We start from the raw sequence: 21399 nt of genomic DNA on the forward strand, positions 1-21399 counted from the left end.
AACATGTATTCACTTTGTGTGTGTGTGTGTGTGTGTGTGTGTGTGTGTGTGTGTAGTCTCAAAGAACAATAACATGGATAACTGGGAAAAATTTAAGGGTTTTTTTGGCAAATGTTCTGTTCAATAGCTCCAGGCCATTCTCTGTGCGATTATGTCAGCAACTAGGTATACGGTTAAATTCATTTGTTGCTCATTTCCATTTTTATTCCATTTTGTTTTATGGTTATATAAAACATTTATATGGTTCCAACGTCAAAATAGCCCCTAGCCATAATCCTTCCACCAGCATGGCGTCTAGCACATCAAACACACTCAAGCATTCACTGACTTTTTTCATCTGGATATGTGATCATTCTACTGTACATCATTTGCGGGGGTGGGAGTAGAGTTTGGGGGGTTGGAAGCAGCTCCCATCGTGAAAGCCAAAGGCACATAAGGACCATGATTAACTCTCAAGTTCAGCTTGATTGAGTACTTTTGGGGAAACTTTGCAAAGGAAAAGCCAAAAACCATATTTCGCCCAATCCTCCGTCTTCACCCAGCGAGCAGAGAGCCCTGGCAGACAGGAGTGCTGGAGACAGAAGGAAGAGTATCTCATCTCCCGTTCCGCCAAGCTCTGAAGTCCTCTTCTTCTTCTTCTTCTTTTTTTTTTTTTTTAAAGATTTTATTTATTTATTTGACAGAGAGAAATCACAAGTAGATGGAGAGGCAGGCAGAGAGAGAGAGAGGGAAGCAGGCTCCCTGCTGAGCAGAGAGCCCAATGCGGGACTCGATCCCAGGACCCTGAGACCATGACCCAAGCTGAAGGCAGCGGCTTAACCCACTGAGCCACCCAGGCGCCCCCTTCTTCTTCTTCTTCTTCTTTTTTTAAACCAGAGCCTGTCAATGTTTATTTTCCTATAAGTTAGGAAATGATAGGATTCTTTTTCTTGTTTAAAATTGAGATTATTGGGGCGCCTGGGTGGCTCAGTGGGTTAAAGCCTCTGCCTTCAGCTCAGGTCATGATCTCAGGGTCCTGGGATCGAGCCCCACATTGGTCTCTCTGCTCAGCAGGGAGCCTGCTTCCTCCTCTCTCTCTGCCTCCCTCTCTGCCTACTTGTGAACTGTCTGTCAAATAAATAAATCTTTAAAAAAAATTGAGATTATTAACATATAACATTATATTAGTGTCAGGGATACAACATAACGATTTGACATTTGTACATGTCTTACAATGATCAGCGCAATAAGTCTAGATTAACAGCCAACACTACACAGTACCTTTTTCCCTTGTGATAAAGCACATTATTTTTAATTTTTTAATTTTTATATATTTTTGAAAAGATATAAAAAGATCTTTAAAGTCTTTAAAGATAAAAGATTCTTGAAGATATAAATGTTTTTTTAAAGATTTAAAAGATATATTTGTTATTTATTTGTCAGAGAGAGAGAGACAGCATAAGCCGGGGGAACGGTAGGCTGAGGGAGAAGCAGGCTCCCCGCTGAGCAGAAAGCTCGACAAGGGGCTCAATCCCAGAACCCCGGGATCAGCACCCAAGCCAAGGCAGATGCTCAACTGACTTAGCCACCCGGGCATCCCGGTGTGATGAGCATTTTAAAGATGAGATCTACTCTCTTGGCAACTTTCAAATATACAATACAGCATCCTTAACTAGAGTCATAACATCCCCCAGGTCCAACCACGTCGTGGCAGACGGCACCATCGCCTTCTTTGGATGGCGGCATGATCTTCCATGCTGCCCGTAGACCACATCTCCTGCCTACACTTGTCCACTGTCGGACACTGGGGTCATTTCCATAAATGGCTATTGTGCACAATGCTGCAGAGAATGTAGTGTTTTCATTTTCTTCACAGAGATGCCCAGAAGTGGCATTGCTGTCTTCCATGGTAGCCACAACAATTTCTATCCCCACCCACAGTGCACCAGGGCCTCCTTTTCTCCACTCTGTCCCTAACACATGTTATTCTTTATTCTTCTCTTAAGATGGTCTCTTCCTCAGGTACCTGCCTTTTGTAATTATTTCTCCATCTCCCTGCCCTCTCCTCCCCCGGAGGCAAGAGTCCTTTGTTAATGTTCTAGCACAGATGAGCTCATTATGGCCCACAGCCAACGACCGTGAACTGCAATCTTAGCATGTCACCACTCATACAATACCTGAAGTGTCCCTCACCTTCAAGGTCACTTCCAATTCCAGCTTTGAGATTTCTGGCAAAAAGAAAAGAAAAGAAAAGAAAAGAGTGCAAAGAAAATATCTTACTTATTAAAAATTGGGGGCGCCTGGGTGGTTCAGTGGGTTAAGCCGCTGCCTTCGGCTCAGGTCATGATCTCAGGGTCCTGGGATCGAGTCCCACATCAGGCTCTCTGCTCAGCAGGGGGCCTGCTTCCCTTCCTCTCTCTGTGATCTCTTCCCTTCCTCTTTCCTACTGTGATCTCTCTCTGTCAAATAAATAAATAAAATCTTTAAAAAAAAATTTAAAAAAAAATTGGATAACCTGGGGGCGCCTGGGTGGCTCAGTGGGTTAAAGCCTCTGCCTTCGGTTCAGGTCATGATCTCAGGGTCCTGGGATTGAGCCCCACATTGGGCTCTCTGCTCAGCGGGGAGCCTGCTTCCCTTCCTCTCTCTCTGCCTGCCTCTCTGCCTACTTGTGATCTCTGTCTGTCTAATAAATAAATAAAATCTTTATTAAAAAATAAAAAATAAAAATTGGATAACCTGTTTCTCCATTGTGAATTTACTATTTTATCCAGTGTGACTAGTATCCTGTAAGGAAAAGTTGCCTCTTCTCCCCTACTTATTTAGTCAATTGTGTATTTATGTCTGTGTGGATTCATGGGTATTGATTTTCTTTAATGGGTTACAGTCCACTACTGTCACTATTGATTTTACTGTTCGAATAACAGGGGGTTGGAGTAGGAAGGAGAAGACTTCAAGAGCAATGTCAAGGATGCGGGACTAGCAGATAGAAAAGCAGCCACTGCCCCTGGGGCTGAAATACAGCACCCAAGGAGGAGTCTCCTTGTTGGAGAGAGTGTTGCTTGCTGGATGGCAAAGGAGTTCATGGAGCCACCATCTGTAGAGGGATCGTCCAGTAGGGACAGGGGATACTTCGCTCAAGTGTTTAAGAGCCATCATGAGACCCTTCCACGCTCTCCCCTTTCCTGCCGCACTGACCATGATGGTTACATATTCAAATATTAGAGTGTCATCCTGGGTTTTTGAGTGACATTGTGGATAAAGTCCCTCTGGACGATCCATGCTAGACATAGACCATGAGTCCTCGCCTATGTCTAACCTCTGTTGTAGTCATCGACTGATACTTGAGACTCATGTGTTACTGCAACATTGCCTGCTCAGTCTGTCTGGCCTCGTACAGTGATACAAACTTTGAGGAACAATGCTGTACACGTTTCCCTTCATTATTCTTTTATTCTTATAAAATCCTACATCTTAAATCTTTATAGCATTTGCGTAGCAACAACACACACAGGGTGTAGGACCTGCTTCTTGCAAATAGGAAGCAAAGAACTTACATCCAGTCTGCTACCGTCTACAACTACAAGTTCCCCTAAAGGAAGCAGAAGCTACCCAGAACTCAAAGAACAGGCACTAACAGAACTCTTCTTCCCATGTAATCAAATGCCCATTTCAACAACCAGGATGTTCTTAAGCATTCAGTGGAAATGGAAATTAAATCAAGGCCACTTCCTGCTCCCATTCCTCCAATAGCTTCTCATCCCATTCAAAACAAAATTCCATTTCTTCCTAAGAAAAACAAAAAATTCCACTGGGGTCCTCCTTTTCTGGTCTCTCTCTTTTCTATTTCATTTCTTCTGGCCCTCTGCCTGCTTTTTGCCACCAAAGTCTCTTGGTCTTTTTGCTATTCTTCTGATGTACAAAATTTCTTTCCACCTCAGGGCATTTGTATTGGTCGATCCCTTTGTGTGAAAAGCTCTCCTGGGGATTTTGGCAGTTTGCTTCCTGATTGCATTCAGGTCTCTGCTCACATGTCCCCTCCTCGGAGGAGCCTTTCTGACCCTCCTCCTTATTCTCTATCCCCTCATCCTGTTTAATTTTTCTTCACACCATGTATTGTTGGTATTATATGTTTGTATAATATTTATGTGCGCTTGTTAATTACCCCCATTACATTATTAGCTCTGTGAGACACAGCCTATGTTCTACGTGTTCCTTGCTAGATCCCCAGTGCCTCCAACAGTACCTAACACACAATCAGTTGTCAACAAATAGGGTTAAATGAATGAATGACTTTATGTCCCCATGTCCTGCATTGCTCTTGGACACACAAATCAGTAATACCCCGGTGCAAGTAACTCCCAGTTTCCTATTTCTAGCCATATGTTCCAGATTTACAACTCCAGCTTCCTGGCAGACATGTACGGATAAGGGTTCCACTGCCACCTCAAGGCCAACATATCCCAAACCATCCAGGCCAGCTGCTACTTGTGACCCAGGCATCTGACCTCTGACCCTTTGCCTTCCTTTTCCTTCACCCTTCACATTCAATCTGCAGCAGCATCTCACTTCCATCCCTACCTTTTAATGGCCCTGGTCACTCCTTTGAGGAGTGCTCTTCTCACGGTCACCTAGTCATGGAGGTGGGAGGAATCAACAAGGTCTCTCAGCTGACGCTCCTGCCAGTGTCAGATTCCTTCTTCTAACCATTCTGACAACTGGTCATGCTTTGAACTTTGGATTTGAATACTTTTGGTGACACCAGTAGGGAATCATCTCATGGGACAATTCTTATTGTTAGGAAATTCATTGTTATACTGAACTGAAATCCTTATTCACACACACGCACACAATAGCTCTTTCTCGTGGAACATGGCTGGCATGAAAATGTGCAAAGATGTATCCAGTTCTCTACAGTTTTACTGTTCAATCTATTTTCTGGGTTTCTTCCTGACAGAAGGATTATTATACCTCACTGCTGAATTCAGATATGTTGGGTGATTAGCTCTGGTTTATGGAAATTGAGAAGATGTGTTTCACTTCTGGGTAGAAGCTTTGAGAGCCAGCTGAAATGATCTCTTTGCCCTCTACCCTGCTAAGCTCCTGAGAGAGGCTATTGCATCTGAGTGCCAGAGGGAAGATGACATGAGGCAGAGCCCCAACCAAGCTCTGAGGGACCTGTAGTGCAAACAAGGTGACCTGAGGCATTTCAAGTTCTTGGAGTGACTGAAATATGAAGGTCAATGTTCATTATGTTAACAAAACACAACCTAGCCCACTCTGGCTTTCCCCCTCTTTTAATCATTCTTCACAAATTGTAATTTCAGCCTCTCAACCTTCTGACAAGTCCCCTGGATTCCACCCGTTTTTGACACTGTTCTCCTTAAATGGGGAGCTCAGATCTGAACACCGTACCCCAGGTGAAATCCCAGTAGCCCACAACCAGCCTTTTGACCTGGGAACTCACTGAATAGAACCTAGAGTTGTTTTTGTGCTTGTTTCTTGGCGTATGCTTTTATTATCAGCTGTGTTATGCTGTTAACTCACGTTGAGCTTGTGAACCAATAACTAGAGCTAAAGGCTTTTTCCAGTGATCTCTCAATATTTACCTGGGGAACCGGTTTTTAGATCGTAGCTCAGGTAGACAGGACGGCATTTTACAACGGTTACATGATCTCTTTAAAACAAGTTAGCAGCAGAACCATTTACAGAAACCAGGTGTTCTGTCTTTTGGTTCCGACCATGCCGTAAATCTTCACCATCCCGTGCACTGCGCGAAAGCTGCAAAAGTGCAGCACCGGCAAGGACTGGGCGCACGGTAGGTTGCTAAACCCAAGGAAAAGTCCATTTTCCCGCGAGGCCCTGAAGGCGGGGCTTCACTTTCCCAGGCCGACGCGTTACGCATCCTCCCCCTTCCGCGGCGTGGTGGCGGAAGGAGCTCCCAGCCCCCTCCCTCTCTGGCGCCGACACCCACTGAGCGGCCGCGGGCCTTTTTGGTGGGCGGGGCACACCCTAGGAACTCTCCTGGTTGGCCTGCGGCCCGGCGCGGCGCATGACGTGTTTCCGTGCGTCTCGTCGTGCTGCGGTTAAGGCGTGCCGTCCGCTCCGGGCGCCTGAAGGAGACTTGGAGAATTTGGGATCCCGCTGCTTGAGTCGCTGGGAGTCGCTGCCGCCGCCGCCGCCGCCACTGCCGGCAATCCATGAGGAAGATGCTTGCCGCTGTCTCTCGCGTGTTGGGCGTCGCCCAGAAGCCGGTGAGGCAGCGTGGGCGGCCCGGGGTAGGGCGCGAGCGGGGCCGGATCCCGGAGGACGCTGGAGGACGGCCCGGGTCTGGGGGCGCCCCGTGTGGCGCCACCGAGGGTGCTGCGGAGCGGCCGGAGGGCCACGGACCTTTTGTTTTGCCTTCGCTCCTGGCCGTCCGCTCCCGGCCCCGGGACGAGCGGCTGCCCGGCCCTTCGGCAGCGAAGTGGGGGAGGGGAGCTCTACGAGGTCCGCGGGGAGGTCAGCCGCGGCTTCCGGCACCGGCTCAAGTAGGTGTGCTCCAGAAGTGTCTTTTCTTTTACTGTGGGTAGAAAAGGGGGCCTTGGGCATCCCTGAGTCTCCAGTTGATCCTGCCCACTCATTTTAAATCTTCCTAATTACATTCTTCTTGATTGAGAGGCCGTGCAGTATGTTAAGAGCGTGAAATCCCGAGACTAGTCGCGTTCAAACACCTGCCTCACCATTTACTAGCTCTGTAACCTTGGACAGGTTTTTGTTTTTGTTTTAAATCTCCCGTGCTCGGTTTCCTTCTCTCTGAAGAGGAAATACTACCAGTATTCATCTCGTGGGGTTGTCGTGAAGCTGAAACGCGTGACGCGTACGTTAACCTTTCCAAATAGTGCCTGGTCCATCTGTGTTCAGTGGTATTTCGGTGCCCAGTTGGATATACATTTGTGGAACACCTGCCCCCAGCTCTGGAGGGTTAATTCCGGGTCATGCTCACTAGAAACCACCTCCCCCTCCTTCCTCAACGTTGGGTTTTTCTTGGCAGTCACTTCAAGACCAGTCAGGCAGAACCTAGAGGAAACCGCCCTCCCCCTTAAACACACACGCTTAGGGTAAAAGTAGCTAAAGAAAACCGCAGTGCTCATTGGGAGCGTGGAAGGTTAGCACTATTTATGGCTCTAGCTTTTAGATGCGCCTAATGCCTTCAAGCATTTTGATCTCTTGGTGTGGGGAGGTAGTATTACTGGGTACAACTAGCAGCCAAGCTTGACTTGCTTTTCAAGTTCTAGTAACTCCCAGGATTTGGGGGCAGTTCTGCCTAGAATGCGCAGAGATCATTGAAAAGTAGGAAGGACACTCTTCTGGGAATCCCTTTGATGGAAATAACTACAAAACACAGTTTGGTTCATCCCTTACTAGCATTTAATTGCAACTAAATCCACCTGAAAGATAAGCGCATTTCAGTTTTATTTCTGTATATCACAAGATACACCAGCATTTCTTTTTTTTTTTTTTTTTTTCAAAGGTTTTATTTATTTATTTGACAGACAGAGATCACAAGTAGGCAGAGAGGCAGAGAGAGAGAGAGAGAGGAGGAAGCAGGCTCCCTGCCGAGCAGAGAGCCCGATGCGGGACTCGATCCTGGGACCCCGAGATCATGACCTGAGCCGAAGGCAGCGGCTTAACCCACTGAGCCACCCAGGCGCCCCTACACCAGCATTTCTTGAGCTCTTAATGTGTGCCAGGCTCTAGGCTATTTAATCTTCACATCTTCACATTTTAGTTGAATGTAAGTAATGGAAACATGTTTTCAACTTTATGTGAGCGTCTTAGTTCTGAATCAGGTTAAATTTAAAGGGCTGCAGTAGAAAAGAAAAACTTCAATAGAATTGGTGGTGTTCTACAGTAAAAGAAAAACTGGTGTGTGCGTTTTCAAATTACTGTCACCTTGTGTCCCTAGGAACAGAGAGAAGTCATTAATACCAGAGGCTCATTTGCTCGGCTGCTCTACATACCCGCTTGTGTTTTCCATTCTTCCAGCAGTGCATTGGCATGAAATGCAAATTGCACTTCATCGCAGTAAAACTTTGCCCTCTTCAAAAGTCATATAATACCACCCAAATCAAATAGAAATGAATTTTGAGTTACAATAATTTGTTAACTGGATAAAAGCAAGAGTGGACTACAACTTCAGTTGTACTTTTTGTGGGATCTGAAGAATATGCTTCAGGTCTCCGTGGAAAGAAGTCATGTCAATTTACATATCAGTGTTTGAAAATGTGGCAGAATGTGGCTAAAATAATACAGTAATAGTAATTGCTTAAATGTGTGTGGTCTAATCTGGACCTTAGCCATCACTTAGAGTACTTCTGTTGTGAGCAGATATATTCAGTTGAAAAAGTCGCAAGGAAACATTTCCCCACTTTTTACCACCCAAGCAGTAACAGCCATGCAAATAGCAAGAATGGAACGCTGGTTGCAGAGAACATCTCTCCCTCCTGAGGCTTGTATCTCATACTTTGAGTGGTTGAAAATATGCTTGTCGTGGAGCCATATCATAGGATAGCAGTTTACCTGAAATGGGAATTGGATCATAGTTTTATATGAAGAAGAATTCTGAAAGTAAAGTTTTGGCTTGTTCAGTGTCTGGTTATGACTGCAAATAGCAGAAATACAAAGCCCACAGGTTATCTAGTCTCTTCAGTTTGGCCATTAACTTCATTCTGTTTTCACTGTAATTTCTATGGAAACAAAATGGCCAAGTGGATGGGTTTGATTTTTGCCTCCTTTCTCTTTCTGCTGTTAACTTCAGAAGTGGGTATGATCATGTTTCATTGGCCAGAGCATGGATTCATTTTAAAGGCAAGATCCCAACAAAGTAAAGAGTGGAGGATACACTCGTGAATATGTTGGGGCTTATGAAAAATCCAGGACTGCATCCTGATAACTGATAAATGATAATAATGACTTTCAAAAATACCTGACAATAAAAAGTACTGATATATTTGTATATTTTGGTCTTTCAAGGCAAGCAGAGTGCTCGTGGCCTCCCGTAATTTTGCAAATGATGCTACATTTGAAATTAAGGTAAGAGGTGTTTTGCTTTGTGTTAGTAATTTTTCCACACGTCCACAAGGCCTGTGTCAGGCTCTCTGCTCAGTGGAGAGTCTGCTTCTCCCTTTCCTGCTGCTGCTCCTCCTGTTTGTGCTCACTTTCAAATAAATAAAATCTTTAAAAAAAATTTCTTTGGAAGTTTGTCTTTCAGCCTCTATAACTCCTTTGACTCCCATGGATTGTGGGGGGGGCGGGGAGTCATCTTCGATTTCATTCCTCTAAACTTGATCCTCTTGCAGAGTGAGCTTTATGATTTAAGGAGTCAGAAGCAATGTGCGGCATTTCTTTTGTGCTTCTCTGCTGGTTTTTGAGTTAAATATTATCGCAGTGAGATAACAGATCTTACAGTGGGTTGTCCTTGTTTACGTTGTAGTAACTGGAAGTTAACTGATTCCATTTCAGAAATGCGATCTTCACCGGCTGGAGGAGGGCCCTCCTGTCACCACAGTGCTCACCAGGGAGGACGGGCTCAAGTACTACAGGATGATGCAGACGGTCCGCCGGATGGAGTTAAAGGCAGATCAGCTGTACAAGCAGAAGATTATTCGTGGTTTCTGTCATTTGTGTGATGGTCAGGTGAGTGGTGGTTTTGTAGCAAAACCATGTTGGATGTAGGAGTTTAAGTATGGTTTGTAGTTACTGGTTTTCACCCCACCTTACGCATCTGAAGGATTTGAGGCCAGCCTGTCAGAACACAGACGAGCTTGCGAGGCCCGCTCCGAAGCTCATGCTGAGGAAGTCACGCACACATCCCGCTGCTGGTGTCCAGCGCCTTGATGGCTTTGTGATCACCTGTAGTGCATATACTTGTGGGCGAGAGGGTTTTCCCTTTGTGTTTTGTTTTTCTGGTTTAGGCCAAGGGTTACAAATTCGAATGCCTGTGGGGACGAGCTGGGTGGAATGAATTAGTGAAGAAGGCGGGACTGTTCAGGGACTGGAGTGGGCAGGCCCCGCCCACCCAGAGAAACCATCGCTTAGTTCTAGCCAGTTGGTGCCATGTGGAAATCTGGGGTTAATGCTTCCTGGTTTTGGTTCTTCAACAGATAACAGAAGTTTCACTTTTCTTTATTTTTAAAAGATTTTATTTATTTATTTGACAGAGCGCGCACAGGTGGGCAGAGAGGCAGGCAGCAGGGGTGGGGTGGGACGCAGCCTCCCTGCTGAGCAGAGAGCCCAATGCAGGGCTGGATCCCAGGACCCTGAGATCATGACCTGAGCAGAAGGCAGAGGCTTAACCCACTGAGCCACCCAGGTGCTCCAGTTTCAATTTTCATACGAAATTCTCCCAGTATTGTTGACATCTTATTCAGGAATTTTTTTCCAAATCACTGTACCGGCTTGAAACAGTAAATCTGTGGATTTCCACTTGGTAGCTTCTGGCTTGACTTTTCCCTCTGTTCTGTTTCTTTCTTTCTTTTTTTTTTTTTTTTAAAGATTTTATTTATTTATTTGACAGACAGAGATCATAAGTAGGCAGAGAGGCAGGCAGAGAGAGAGAGGAGGAAGCAGGCTCCCCGCTGAGCAGAGAGCCCGATGCGGGGCTCGATCCCAGGACCCCGGGATCATGACCCGAGCCGAAGGCAGCAGCTTAACCACTGAGCCACCCAGGCGCCCCTCTGTTCTGTTTCTGATGAAAAATGGAGCTCCTGGGGTGCCTCGGTGGCTCATTGGGTTAAGGCCTCTGCCTTCGGCTTGGGTCATGGTCTCGGAGTCCTGGGATGGAGCACTGTGTCAGGCTCTCTGCTCAGCGGGGAGCCTGCTCCCCCCACCCCTGGCCCGCCCCGCCTGCCTCTCTGCCTACTTGTGACCTGTCTGTCAAATAAATAAAAATTTAAAAAAAAAGGAGCTTCTGTTGTGATTATTAAGAGTTCTACTGGGCCAAGTTTTCGTAATAGGCTAGGGATTTTTATCTAGAAATGTGTATGTTACTGACTCATTAACTGCTTTTTCCTTTAACGTAGGAAGCTTGTTGTGTGGGCTTGGAGGCTGGCATAAATCCCACAGACCATCTTATCACAGCCTATCGGGCTCATGGCTTTACCTTCACTCGTGGGCTTTCTGTCCGAGAAATTCTCGCAGAGCTTACAGGTTTGCTATTGATTTTCAAAAAGGGGAAATTAGTGAAAGAAGTGCAGTTTTCTCATATTAAGATGCTGTTACAACTTAACTTTAAAACCTTTTTGAGTATGAAGTAAAAGGAGCTCTCCCTTGTGGGGCTCTGGTATCTCTGTTGTGCTTTTTAGTAAACTATTTCTGAGGTCACCTGGCCCCTCAGGTGAAAGTTTCGTAAGTCTAAAAATGTTAGCTTTATAAAATTAGAATACTGTTTGTCACTCAAGCACGCCAGTAGAAATTAGCAGTCATAGAACGAAAATTGAGAGTAGGAGCATTTCCTTGTATGCAGTTTAAATTTAAGGAATCTTTTTACTATTCCCTTTGTACCCCCCCTTGACTCTTGAACTGTTCAGTGCACCAGTGCGGGAGAAATTGGAAGATGTAACTGGCAGAAAAAAAAAAAAAGTCCAGGGTACCACGATGCTACCATCTAAAGGAAACTCAGTGGTTAGCGAGCTGGAAAACGCAAGGACATAGGACTGGATGGACCTTCCTGAAAGGACCAGGAGATAAGGGTGGAATCTGTGTCTGCATAGAGGGCAGGGTGCTTATAGAATTGAATGTGCCTGTGAGTTCTAGTGGTTGAGCCTCTTGAGTAAATACTTGGGGTGTGGTTTTCCCTTGGGTATTTGCTTTGATGTGTATGTGCACGTGCTGCCATTTATAGGACGAAGAGGAGGCTGTGCTAAAGGGAAAGGTGGATCTATGCACATGTACGCCAAGAACTTCTACGGGGGCAACGGCATCGTCGGCGCTCAGGTGATTCGCGTGGACGAGGACTGCCCGCTCTCCTAGATTTGGCCCTGGACCATGTCTTAACATGTCCTACCTGGGAGAGCTTCCCTTTCACGTATTTTAGTACTTTGGGTGCTGGGTGTATTTTAAAAGACCTGTTGATTCATAGCTTACCATTTGATCAGTTAGTAATAGATTTGGACAGTGATTTAAAAATTATTCTTTTTAGGTAATTTTTAACGTTTTATACATAAGCAAGAATCCCTAGCAGCGGCCTATCCTGTCACCTTTTCGTTTATATTTAAGCTCATTAATTGCTTTGTCACATCCACTTAGCCCGTCCTCCCCCTGCTATAGACTGTGGGTGCAGGTATCTGAGGAGGAAAGGCAGGCGATCAGGATCTTAGGGGCCACGTCCGTAATCCGTCCAGCTCTTGTGGTCGTACAGTCCGTCTTCTTTGTTCTCCTCAGTTAGCGAATAATGAAGTTACAGCCTGGATGTGATGTCTGAGTGACGAATCACTACATTCTCCTGAAACCAGCAGTAATGCTATGTGTTAACTAGAATTTTAAAAAAAAAATTGCAAGGAAATGAAGAATGGCGTAAAATTATGAGATTGTTTGCCTCACTTTGTAATGTGCTGCTGCTGTATGTTAAAAAAAAAAAAAAGACCTAGGTTTCATACTTTGGCTCTTGAGTAGTTGAATCTTTATAGAAGTGTTACTGTTCAATGGTTAAGGTACAGTTATTCATGTTCCTCTACCAGTTTGATTGTAACACTGGCGGTAGGGTAGTTAGGGGTAGGGAGAGGGTGGGGAGTTTGTGACGACAGTGTCATTTCTCAAATTCTGGCCAGGGCTGAAAATTCGGAGCATTGCTTTCACCCCTCATGGATTTCTGTGGTTCTTTCCTTGGTTGTCCTCCATACTAGGTGCCCTTGGGAGCGGGGATTGCCTTGGCCTGTAAGTATAACGGAAAGGATGAGGTCTGTCTGACTTTGTATGGCGACGGTGCTGCTAATCAGGTGAGTACGTGTCTCTTGACTTGGCAGTAACCCTTGCAGTTTTGTTTCCAGAGTGTTGCATAGTCCTAGGTCCATTGGTGGACAAGGAGTCTGTTGCTTAGCAGTTGAAGTAGCCGTTCAGGGCAGGCCGGAATTGGGCTTTATGGCCGCATTATAGGTTTCCTTCGTGGCGTGTGGCACAAGCGCTTGTTGCCGGCGCCCCGCGGAGGCGCTCTCCTTTGCCGCCGCCTCAGGGCTTCGCAAACGCTCTGCGGGTGAAGGACCTTTTTACATCTTCACCCAGGCCAGACTAGCTGTTATGCCAGTCCCATAATGTACAGACCTCTCTCGGATGCCGTGGCATCATCAGACTCCTCTCGTGGTTTCTGAGCCTCAGCTCGTACTTTTCCTGTCATGCTCCTGAGTCCTCACCAGTCCATGGACAATACTGAGGCCCTGCTCCGAAGGCGGGTTCTCAGACACTGGCTCGCTGTGTTACCCGTTTATAGTAAAGCATAGCAGGAGGTAGCCACGAAGTTTTACATGTTGGTCTCTTCCTAATGTATTCTGTACCACTGCCTTGGCCCCACTGCTTGGCCCCACCAAAACAAGTGGTGGTGTTTGGTTTGTCACTTCCTTTGTTTGCAAGAAGAGATGATGCTTGTCATGTCTTCCCCACCCCCCATCACTCACACACACACACACACACACACACACACACACACTCCTTTGCCTTAAAAGCTCTGTGGGGAAGGTGAAGCTTTCCATTTTTTTGGAAAGCTTTCATGCCAGGGAGAGCAGCAGCTTTGGGGGATGATGTAGTAGTCTAGAGAAAAATAGCCGGATAAAACCACTTGAACTTCCTATCCACGCTTCCAGGGTCAGATATTTGAAGCTTACAACATGGCAGCTTTGTGGAAACTGCCGTGTATTTTCATCTGTGAGAACAACCGCTATGGAATGGGAACATCTGTTGAGAGAGCAGCGGCCAGCACGGACTACTACAAGAGAGGCGACTTCATCCCTGGGCTGAGGGTGAGGACACCTGGTGTGAGGCCGGGGCCGCCCCTTTGTGGGTCCTTGACCACCTCAGACAGATTGCGCAGTTCTCTGTTCTCCGCGCATGGACGGGTCCTGTAAAGTTAAAATGGTCTGACGCATTTGGTTTATGCTCGGCCCTTTCCTGTGTCTGAACAGGTAGATGGAATGGACGTCTTGTGTGTCCGGGAGGCAACAAGGTTTGCAGCTGCCTACTGTAGATCTGGAAAGGTAAGACTTTCTCGTAGGCCTCCGGGTCAGAGATTTCTGTTGACATTTACCTTACAATTAAAAGAATGCCTCCCGTGTGTCTCTTACAGCTCATCAGGGGTGGCTGGCAGTTGAGGTGTGTGTAAGGTAGAAGCAGAGGCCAGTGAGTCGGGTCCCTTTGTAAACACCGCGGTCTCGGTAGCTCACGTCTTGGGAAGCCTCCCACGATGCCCGCACTTGGCGTGGCTCTCCTCGGAGCGCTCCTTCGGCATTATGCCTCGTGGTTTCCTCCTGTGCCTCCGCCCTCCGCTCCTCCTCCCCATTAATCATAAGCCCCTTGGCTGAGCAGATTGGCGACCCCCACAGCGCTCAGCACAGAACTTGGCTTGGATGAGAGGCGTTCAGTGTAAGCTTGTCTTCTGTAAGTTAAATGTTAGGGTTAAAGTGTGTCATCTTAGTCTTGTTTTTTCAGTCCTGAGAATCTTGACCTTCCAGGTAAAGTAGGGAGGGAGACGGCACCGGGAAGTTGGCTCAGGTGCCGGCGGAGCTAGTGGAAGGGTGTTCCGTTGGCGATCACAGCCTCGGCAGCACATCCCTAGGGTTTACCTTTCCGAGACATGCCCTGTGCGGTCGGACTGGGCTAGCGGAGACGCGTGTGGGGAGTGGGGGGTGGCGGAGGAGGGCAGGTGGAGGAGGGCCGCACGCGAGGAGAACGGGATGAAACCGAGTAGGTCGGAGGTGGCAGTGGGCTCAGGAATCTCCACTGGGACCCCCCAGACTAGAGGGCTGGGGCTTGGGCAGTGACTGTCACTCCCGTCTTCCCCAGTTCCTGACAGAACGTGCAGGGTACAAACGTACATGGAAACACGGTCACTGGCTTATTATTATACATTTATTTCTGTGTTCATTCACAGCCTGATTTTGGAATTAGGGGAGCGTTTCGAAACCCCTTTAAGCCCAACCCTCTGTGTTTTCCAATAGCTCCTGGATGACAACAGAAAAAGAGGTGACAGTGAGGGATTGACAGGTGTCAGGCGACGCAGTAAGCACTTGTGTGTTAATCAGCACAGTCCTTGAGTTAGGTCTCCTCGCCTGTAAAACAGTAACCTAAGGCACAGAGCAGTTAAGGGTACAAAGCTACTATAGGTGACAACCTGGTTTGGATCCCAGGCGCTTGGACTGAGAGCAGGGCCTCCCCGTCCCTCAACTACTACACCAGACGGCCCCAGGGATCCGAGATCTCCCCTCTCCCCTCAGTGTTCAAAGATGTCTTCTGGAAGACGGGGGTAGTGTAACCAGAGGACACAGTCTTGGTGGTCAGGCTGGCCAGCAGCATCACAGGGCTGCTACCCAGATGTCAGAATCAACTTTGTCACACGCTAGCCAGACCTGTGCAGGAGGTTGGGGTGTCGGCCCCTCCGAGGGTACATGAGGTAGAGACTGACCTATCCAACCTAGTTTTAGTTCGCCTGTCCTGCACTTTCCAGCACACTTAGAGGTTTGCTTTTAGACGTATTCTGCAAGATTGTGTTAGTATTTTTCTCTAGCTTTTTAAAAAGGCTCCAAATGCTTGTAGATCATTTCCTCTGACTGAGGGGGGAAAAGTAGCTTTATTGATCCTGAAGATAAAAACTGTGCTCTCCCTTGGTGACATACCTGTTTTCTAATAGGTTTTTCTGTATTAAATCTTAGCTGTTTTATAGGATTATTTATCAGAGGCAGTGCTGAGGAAAATTTAAGATCAGTGGGCTCTATAACATGCAGGATGCTTTTTTGATTTTTTTTTAAATTTTTATTTATTTACTTGACAGAGATCACAAGTAGGCAGAGAGGCAAACAGAGGGAGTGGGGAAAGCAGGCTTTCTGCTGAGCAGAGAGTCCGATTCAGGGCTTGATCCCAGGACCCTGAGATCATGACCTGAGCCGAAGGCAGAGGCTTAACCCACTGAGCCACCCAGGCGCCCTAGCCTTTTTGATTCTTTTTTTTTTTTAATTTTTTTTATTTTAAAGATTTTTATTTATTTATTTGATAGACAGAGATCACAAGCAGGCAGAGAGGCAGGCAGAGAGAGAGGGGGAAGCAGGCTCCCCGCTGAGCAGAGAGCCCAACATGGGGCTCGATCCCAGGACCCTGAGATCATGACCTGAGCCGAAGGCAGAGGCCTAAACCACTGAGCCACCCAGGCGCCCCAGCCTTTTTGATTCTTTCTTTCTTTCTTTTTTTTTTTTTTTAAAGATTTTATTTGTTTATTTGACAGACAGAGATCACAGTAGACAGAGAGGCAGGCAGGGAGAGAGGGAAGCAGGCTCCCCGCTGAGCAGAAAGCCCGATGCGGGACTCGATCCCAGGACCCTGAGATCATGACCTGAGCTGAAGGCAGCGGCCCAACCCACTGAGCCACCCAGGCGCCCTTGATTCTTAATGAGAAGGACGAAACATGGAGTACATAGGTATTAGCTAAGAGGAAGTTCTTGACAACTCAGCCAACTGATAGTCTGGTAAGAGAACATCTTTGACTCTGGAAGGATGTGCTGTGCCCATTATCTCAGTCTCCACTGGGTTCTGTTTCAGGGGCCCATACTGATGGAGCTACAGACCTACCGTTACCACGGACACAGCATGAGCGACCCTGGCGTCAGGTATGGTCATGGGAAATCAGTGTGGGGTCCCGAGTGGGTGGGCCTCGCACGGTGCTACTCAGATGAAAAAGCAAAGCATTTCAGCATTCGCTTTGGAGGCCAGACACCAGGGGGCTTCATGCAGTGAAGCAGTTGGTGTTGAGTAGTTGTTTGATTCTTTCCCTGGAAGCATTCTGAAAGTGTCTAGAATATGTCATCTGCACATGTTAACATGAGCAGCAGTAAACTGCAGAGAGGGTCACTTGGCCAGCTCGGGGTAGAGCACATGACTGTCGGATTTGTGAATTCAAGTCCCCCGTTGGGGATAGACGTTGCTTTAAGAAATTGTAGAGAGGGCGCCTGGGTGGCTCAGTGGGTTAAGCTGCTGCCTTCGGCTCTGGTCGTGATCTCAGGGTCCTGGGATCGAGTCCCACATCGGGCTCTCTGCTCAGTGGGGGGCCTGCTTCCCTTCCCCTCTCTCTGTGATCTCTTCCCTTCCTCTCTCCTACTGTGATCTCTCTCTGTAATCTTTAAAAAAAAAAAAAAAGAAATTGTAGAGAGAAATCGTTGCACAAAACAGGTTGATGGCATAGAGTGTATATGTTTCAGGGCATGTAGCTTTTGTAGGCGTTACCCCACCATAGAGCCAGAATTTGAAAACCTGGCTGGTAGGGGTGAGGCTACCTGGCAACAAGGGGCATTCAGTATGTTGAAATAGATCAGTCAGAACAGAGTAGGTTACACTAGAAAGATAGTTGAACTAGGCACTTAGTAACTCTGGAATGTAACGCTGCCGTCCCAGAGTGTGACAAATATAGAAGTGGATTTAGTCCGAGTAAGCCTGCCCTGTCGAGCCTGGGAGTAGACTGGAGTTCGAAGGGAAAGTGTTACAAAGAGCAACTTACGTGGAAAAATAACACTTGGTGTTTTCAGGAAAACAGAGCCCTCCCTTTAAGTGTTACTTGAAATAACAGGTTTCAAAGATGTAGGACAGGGATGTACAGTTGAGCCTTGAACAACACAGGTTTGAACCACGCGGGTACATCTTAGGGATTTTCAATACAGAATAGTAATGTTTTTATTTTCTTTCACACTTTTGGCTTAAGAATGTAGCGTATAATACATGTAACATACACAATTTCTATTAATTGTTAATTAGTAAGAGTTGTTTTTCCAGGACTCAAAGTGGTAGATTTTCAACTGTGTCCATGGCAGGGGTTGGCGCTCTGTTCAAGGGTCAGTTGTATTCTAGAATCAGGAATTAGAAAACCTGCTGTCCAGGTTTTCGCTGGCCCCACTTCTCTGGGCTCCTAACCCTGTCTCCTACTTGGCATTCTGTCACCTTCCAGTCTGCAGTTCTTGCCACCCACCTTAAATGGCACCTAATGCAGCTCTACCACTTTCTTCATATCCTACATCTCGATGAGAGCAGCAGATAGCTTGAGCTCTGTTGTCAGAATGCCTGAGAAGCCCGAGGAATTGCCAGGGCAGAGTTTTCTATGAAAGATACTAGAATGTTAGAGGCAGCGTTCTTGTATTTTGAGAACATCATGGCACCATGTCCCCGGGGAGAGCTCTGTGGCAGAGACGACTGTTCTGACCTCGTTTGCCGCCTTGCAGTTACCGTACCCGAGAAGAGATTCAGGAAGTACGAAGTAAGAGTGACCCTATCATGCTGCTCAAGGATAGAATGGTGAACAGCAATCTGGCCAGCGTTGAAGAATTAAAGGTAGGCTCAAGCAGTGTTTCTGCACCCAGAAAGCGGCCGTGCCTGTGGGAGCTGCCTCGGTCAGTGGGAAAGGATGGATTGTGGTGTGAGTAGGATATGAAGCAGTCCTATTTGCTTAACCTTGAAACCCAGCAGCACAGTTCTGTGTTCCTAAAAATAGACTTCAGGTATCCATCAGTGTTCCCTGTGGGGCTCCAAAATATTCCCCTGATCATGGCCGTTATAAACACTTCTTCAAAAATAGCAACTGTTAGTACTTCCAGGCCTAGAAGAGTTCTGGTTCCCTACTAGCAATGGGTTCCGAGTAGAACTAGTTGGTGTTCTAAGCTGCTGTTTATTTAAAAACCTCTTGAACCATAATCTGATTTTTAGGAAATTGATGTTGAAGTGAGGAAGGAAATTGAGGATGCTGCCCAGTTTGCCACTGCGGATCCCGAACCGCCTTTGGAAGAGCTGGGCTACCACATTTACAGCAGCGACCCGCCTTTTGAAGTTCGGGGTGCCAATCAGTGGATCAAGTTTAAGTCCATCAGTTAAGGGGAGAGCGCACGTGATGGATGGTTCCACCTTCAGGGGGCTCTTGGGCTCCATCTGTAAGGGACTCTGTTCTCAACTTTGTTAAGGAAGAAAACCCCATAAGAAGAATGTAGGTTAAGATAGTAAGTGCATGTGTTTTGTACAGTGTTGCATTAAAAGCTGTTACTGCACACTTAAGTACTTAGTGTGAATGTTATATAAGGTTATTTTAGATTTCAGATTATTTCCTTGAAATGGTTCTATTTCTTTTAATAATTGAAAAGCATTTGCTAAATAATATATAGCTAAATCTAAAGCCATTCCTACCCTCGAGGGGTGCGGGAGCACTGCCTGGACCTTGCAGCGGCGCCTGCGCCCGCGGCTCAGTGACCATCCGCTCTCAAACACGTTATTTATTACCTCCAGGCAGGGGGCAGAAGGACAACTCCATTTTTAGTTTTTCAAAGATTTTATTCTTAATTTATCTCTACACCCAACTTGGGGCTCGAACTCATGACCCAGAGACCAAGAGTCACACGCTCCACTGACTGAGCCAGCGGGGTGCCGCAGCAACACCATTTTTAAATAAGACCACTTCCTGATCATTTCAAAGGCCAAATAACTTAGTTTTCTTCATTTATACATTAAATACAAACCTATTTTCTTAATAGTTTTCTATTTACATTCATATCAAACATTAAATACAAGGGATATTCTTACCAATTTTATCTTTTTAAGTACATAGTTCACAGTAAACTGTGGTCTAAAACAGTGATGCCCATGCCACCCTTTTAGTTTAAACACCTGCTTCACCTTTCCAGTCAGTTCTATAGGGTGTACTGAGTTTTCCACCACAGCAACATGGACATTTTACAGAATTCTGTAATATTCTGGGATGTCAAAATTAGAGTTCACTCACTGTTCTCCAAATACATGAAGTTCTACTCACCTTTAAAACATGTTGACAAGTAACAGGTATAAAAAAAACAATCCAAAGTCAGTAATTCTTTAAAACTTCAAGTTCTTAAATAATGAGGTTTTCCTGGTGTAAACTCCGTGGAATTCACGCGTATGTTACCAACTTTCTAACAACAAAGACGTCCGCTCTCGGCGCCCTCTGTCCCCTGGCCTAGCCAACTGGTTCAGCCTCATCTTGGGAGGTCGGGGACCCCTGAGCCCTTCTTCGGTACTGGGTGACTGCTGTCCAGAGCCTGCAGAGGAGACCGCCACTGGGAAAAAACCAGGAGTCTGCTTCAGAGTCGCAAGAAAAGAGAAGTTCAGAGCCACACCACCCAGTAGGAGCCCGTATGTCAAAAGCTACAGTGCACAATCCGAGACTTGTCTAGATAGCCAAAATGTGTTCCCGACTTAAATAGAGCTCTGTCCCCTTGTGTTTGGGCTCCAGCAGGAGTGGCACGTGGCCTCCGAGGCATGTACGGGAGGGCCGGGTGGCTGGGCGCAGGGCAGGCCGAGGAAAGGGGCGGGGGAGAGCTCGGGGCGCAGAGGGCGGCTGAGGCCGGAGCTCTGGGGTTTCACGCTCCTCTGACTGGTACCCAGCTTTCCCTGAAGAAAACTCCAGAGCTAGAGGGGAAGTTGGGTAGCTGGTTTTCTAAGCCCCAGATAAGAAAGGAAATTAATTTCATTGAGTGGGGAAAGTGAGCGCCACTTTGCTTTCTACTGATTTAAAAGCACAATCACAGGAAAAAAGTCATTTTCTATTACAGTGTTTTGAAGCCATTCTTACCGCAGCCGAAGGTGTCTTAGATCTTCCTTAGTGATGTTGTTAAGAATATCAGACAGGGTGTAGCCCTCTTCAACAATCTGTAACGTACACCAAATACGGAAGAGCTAAGCTGCTTTGTAATAAGGGCATAGGAATGTTTTCTTTGTCGCACATTTACCTTCTCTATTGTGCTCTCATCTGCTCCCTGCAGCTGTAACCAGTCTACGAGCTCTGGATCAGTGCTTTGCCCCTGAGACCCAGGAGGGGATGCTGGGTTCTCTGTAGTATCTGCGGTGACGAGAAATTTGTTTTGTTGTATATTAATGTTTAACAGTGAAACTCTTCAAAAGTAACAAGTTGAATGGAATAAACTATTACACACAGCAGAAGTGTGATTTGAAAGGTTATGAATTAAACCTGTCTGAGCTGCTCTAACCCACAGCGTGCAGTTCTTGGATTCACTGTTCAAAGATTAAAGGGACCACAGGTAAGGGTAATGTTACTTACTTGAGGACTGGACAGGCTCTATGTCTACCATTTTTTTTTTTTTAAAGATTTTATTTATTTGACACAGAGAGGGAACACACAGGGGGAGTGGGGGAGGGAGAAGCAGGCTTTCCACTGAGCAGGGA

General features: G+C 46.5%; 1 protein-coding gene across 1 annotated transcript; it reads left to right on the top strand.

The window, feature by feature from the left end:
- Positions 1-6030: 6030 nt before the first annotated feature.
- Positions 6031-21202, top strand: PDHA1 (pyruvate dehydrogenase E1 subunit alpha 1). The gene is made up of 11 exons (XM_032330217.1): positions 6031-6230; positions 8992-9051; positions 9481-9654; positions 11040-11166; positions 11861-11952; positions 12861-12953; positions 13812-13967; positions 14130-14201; positions 16753-16820; positions 18420-18528; positions 18901-21202. The coding sequence occupies exons 1-11, from the start codon at positions 6177-6179 to the stop codon at positions 19063-19065; spliced, it is 1170 nt and encodes a 389-aa protein (XP_032186108.1). The 5' UTR covers positions 6031-6176; the 3' UTR covers positions 19066-21202.
- Positions 21203-21399: the final 197 nt, after the last annotated feature.

This window comes from Mustela erminea, chromosome X (genome assembly GCF_009829155.1).
Source record: "Mustela erminea isolate mMusErm1 chromosome X, mMusErm1.Pri, whole genome shotgun sequence".
Classification (NCBI taxonomy): Eukaryota; Metazoa; Chordata; class Mammalia; order Carnivora; family Mustelidae; genus Mustela; species Mustela erminea.

Bases quoted from the DNA above. Each gene is read 5' to 3' on its own strand.
- PDHA1 (XM_032330217.1), top strand. From the start codon at position 6,177: ATGAGGAAGATGCTTGCCGCTGTCTCTCGCGTGTTGGGCGTCGCCCAG. The intron at 14,202-16,752 runs GTAAGACTTTCT...GTTCTGTTTCAG, and splicing joins CCTACTGTAGATCTGGAAAG to GGGCCCATACTGATGGAGCT. The intron at 18,529-18,900 runs GTAGGCTCAAGC...TCTGATTTTTAG, and splicing joins CCAGCGTTGAAGAATTAAAG to GAAATTGATGTTGAAGTGAG.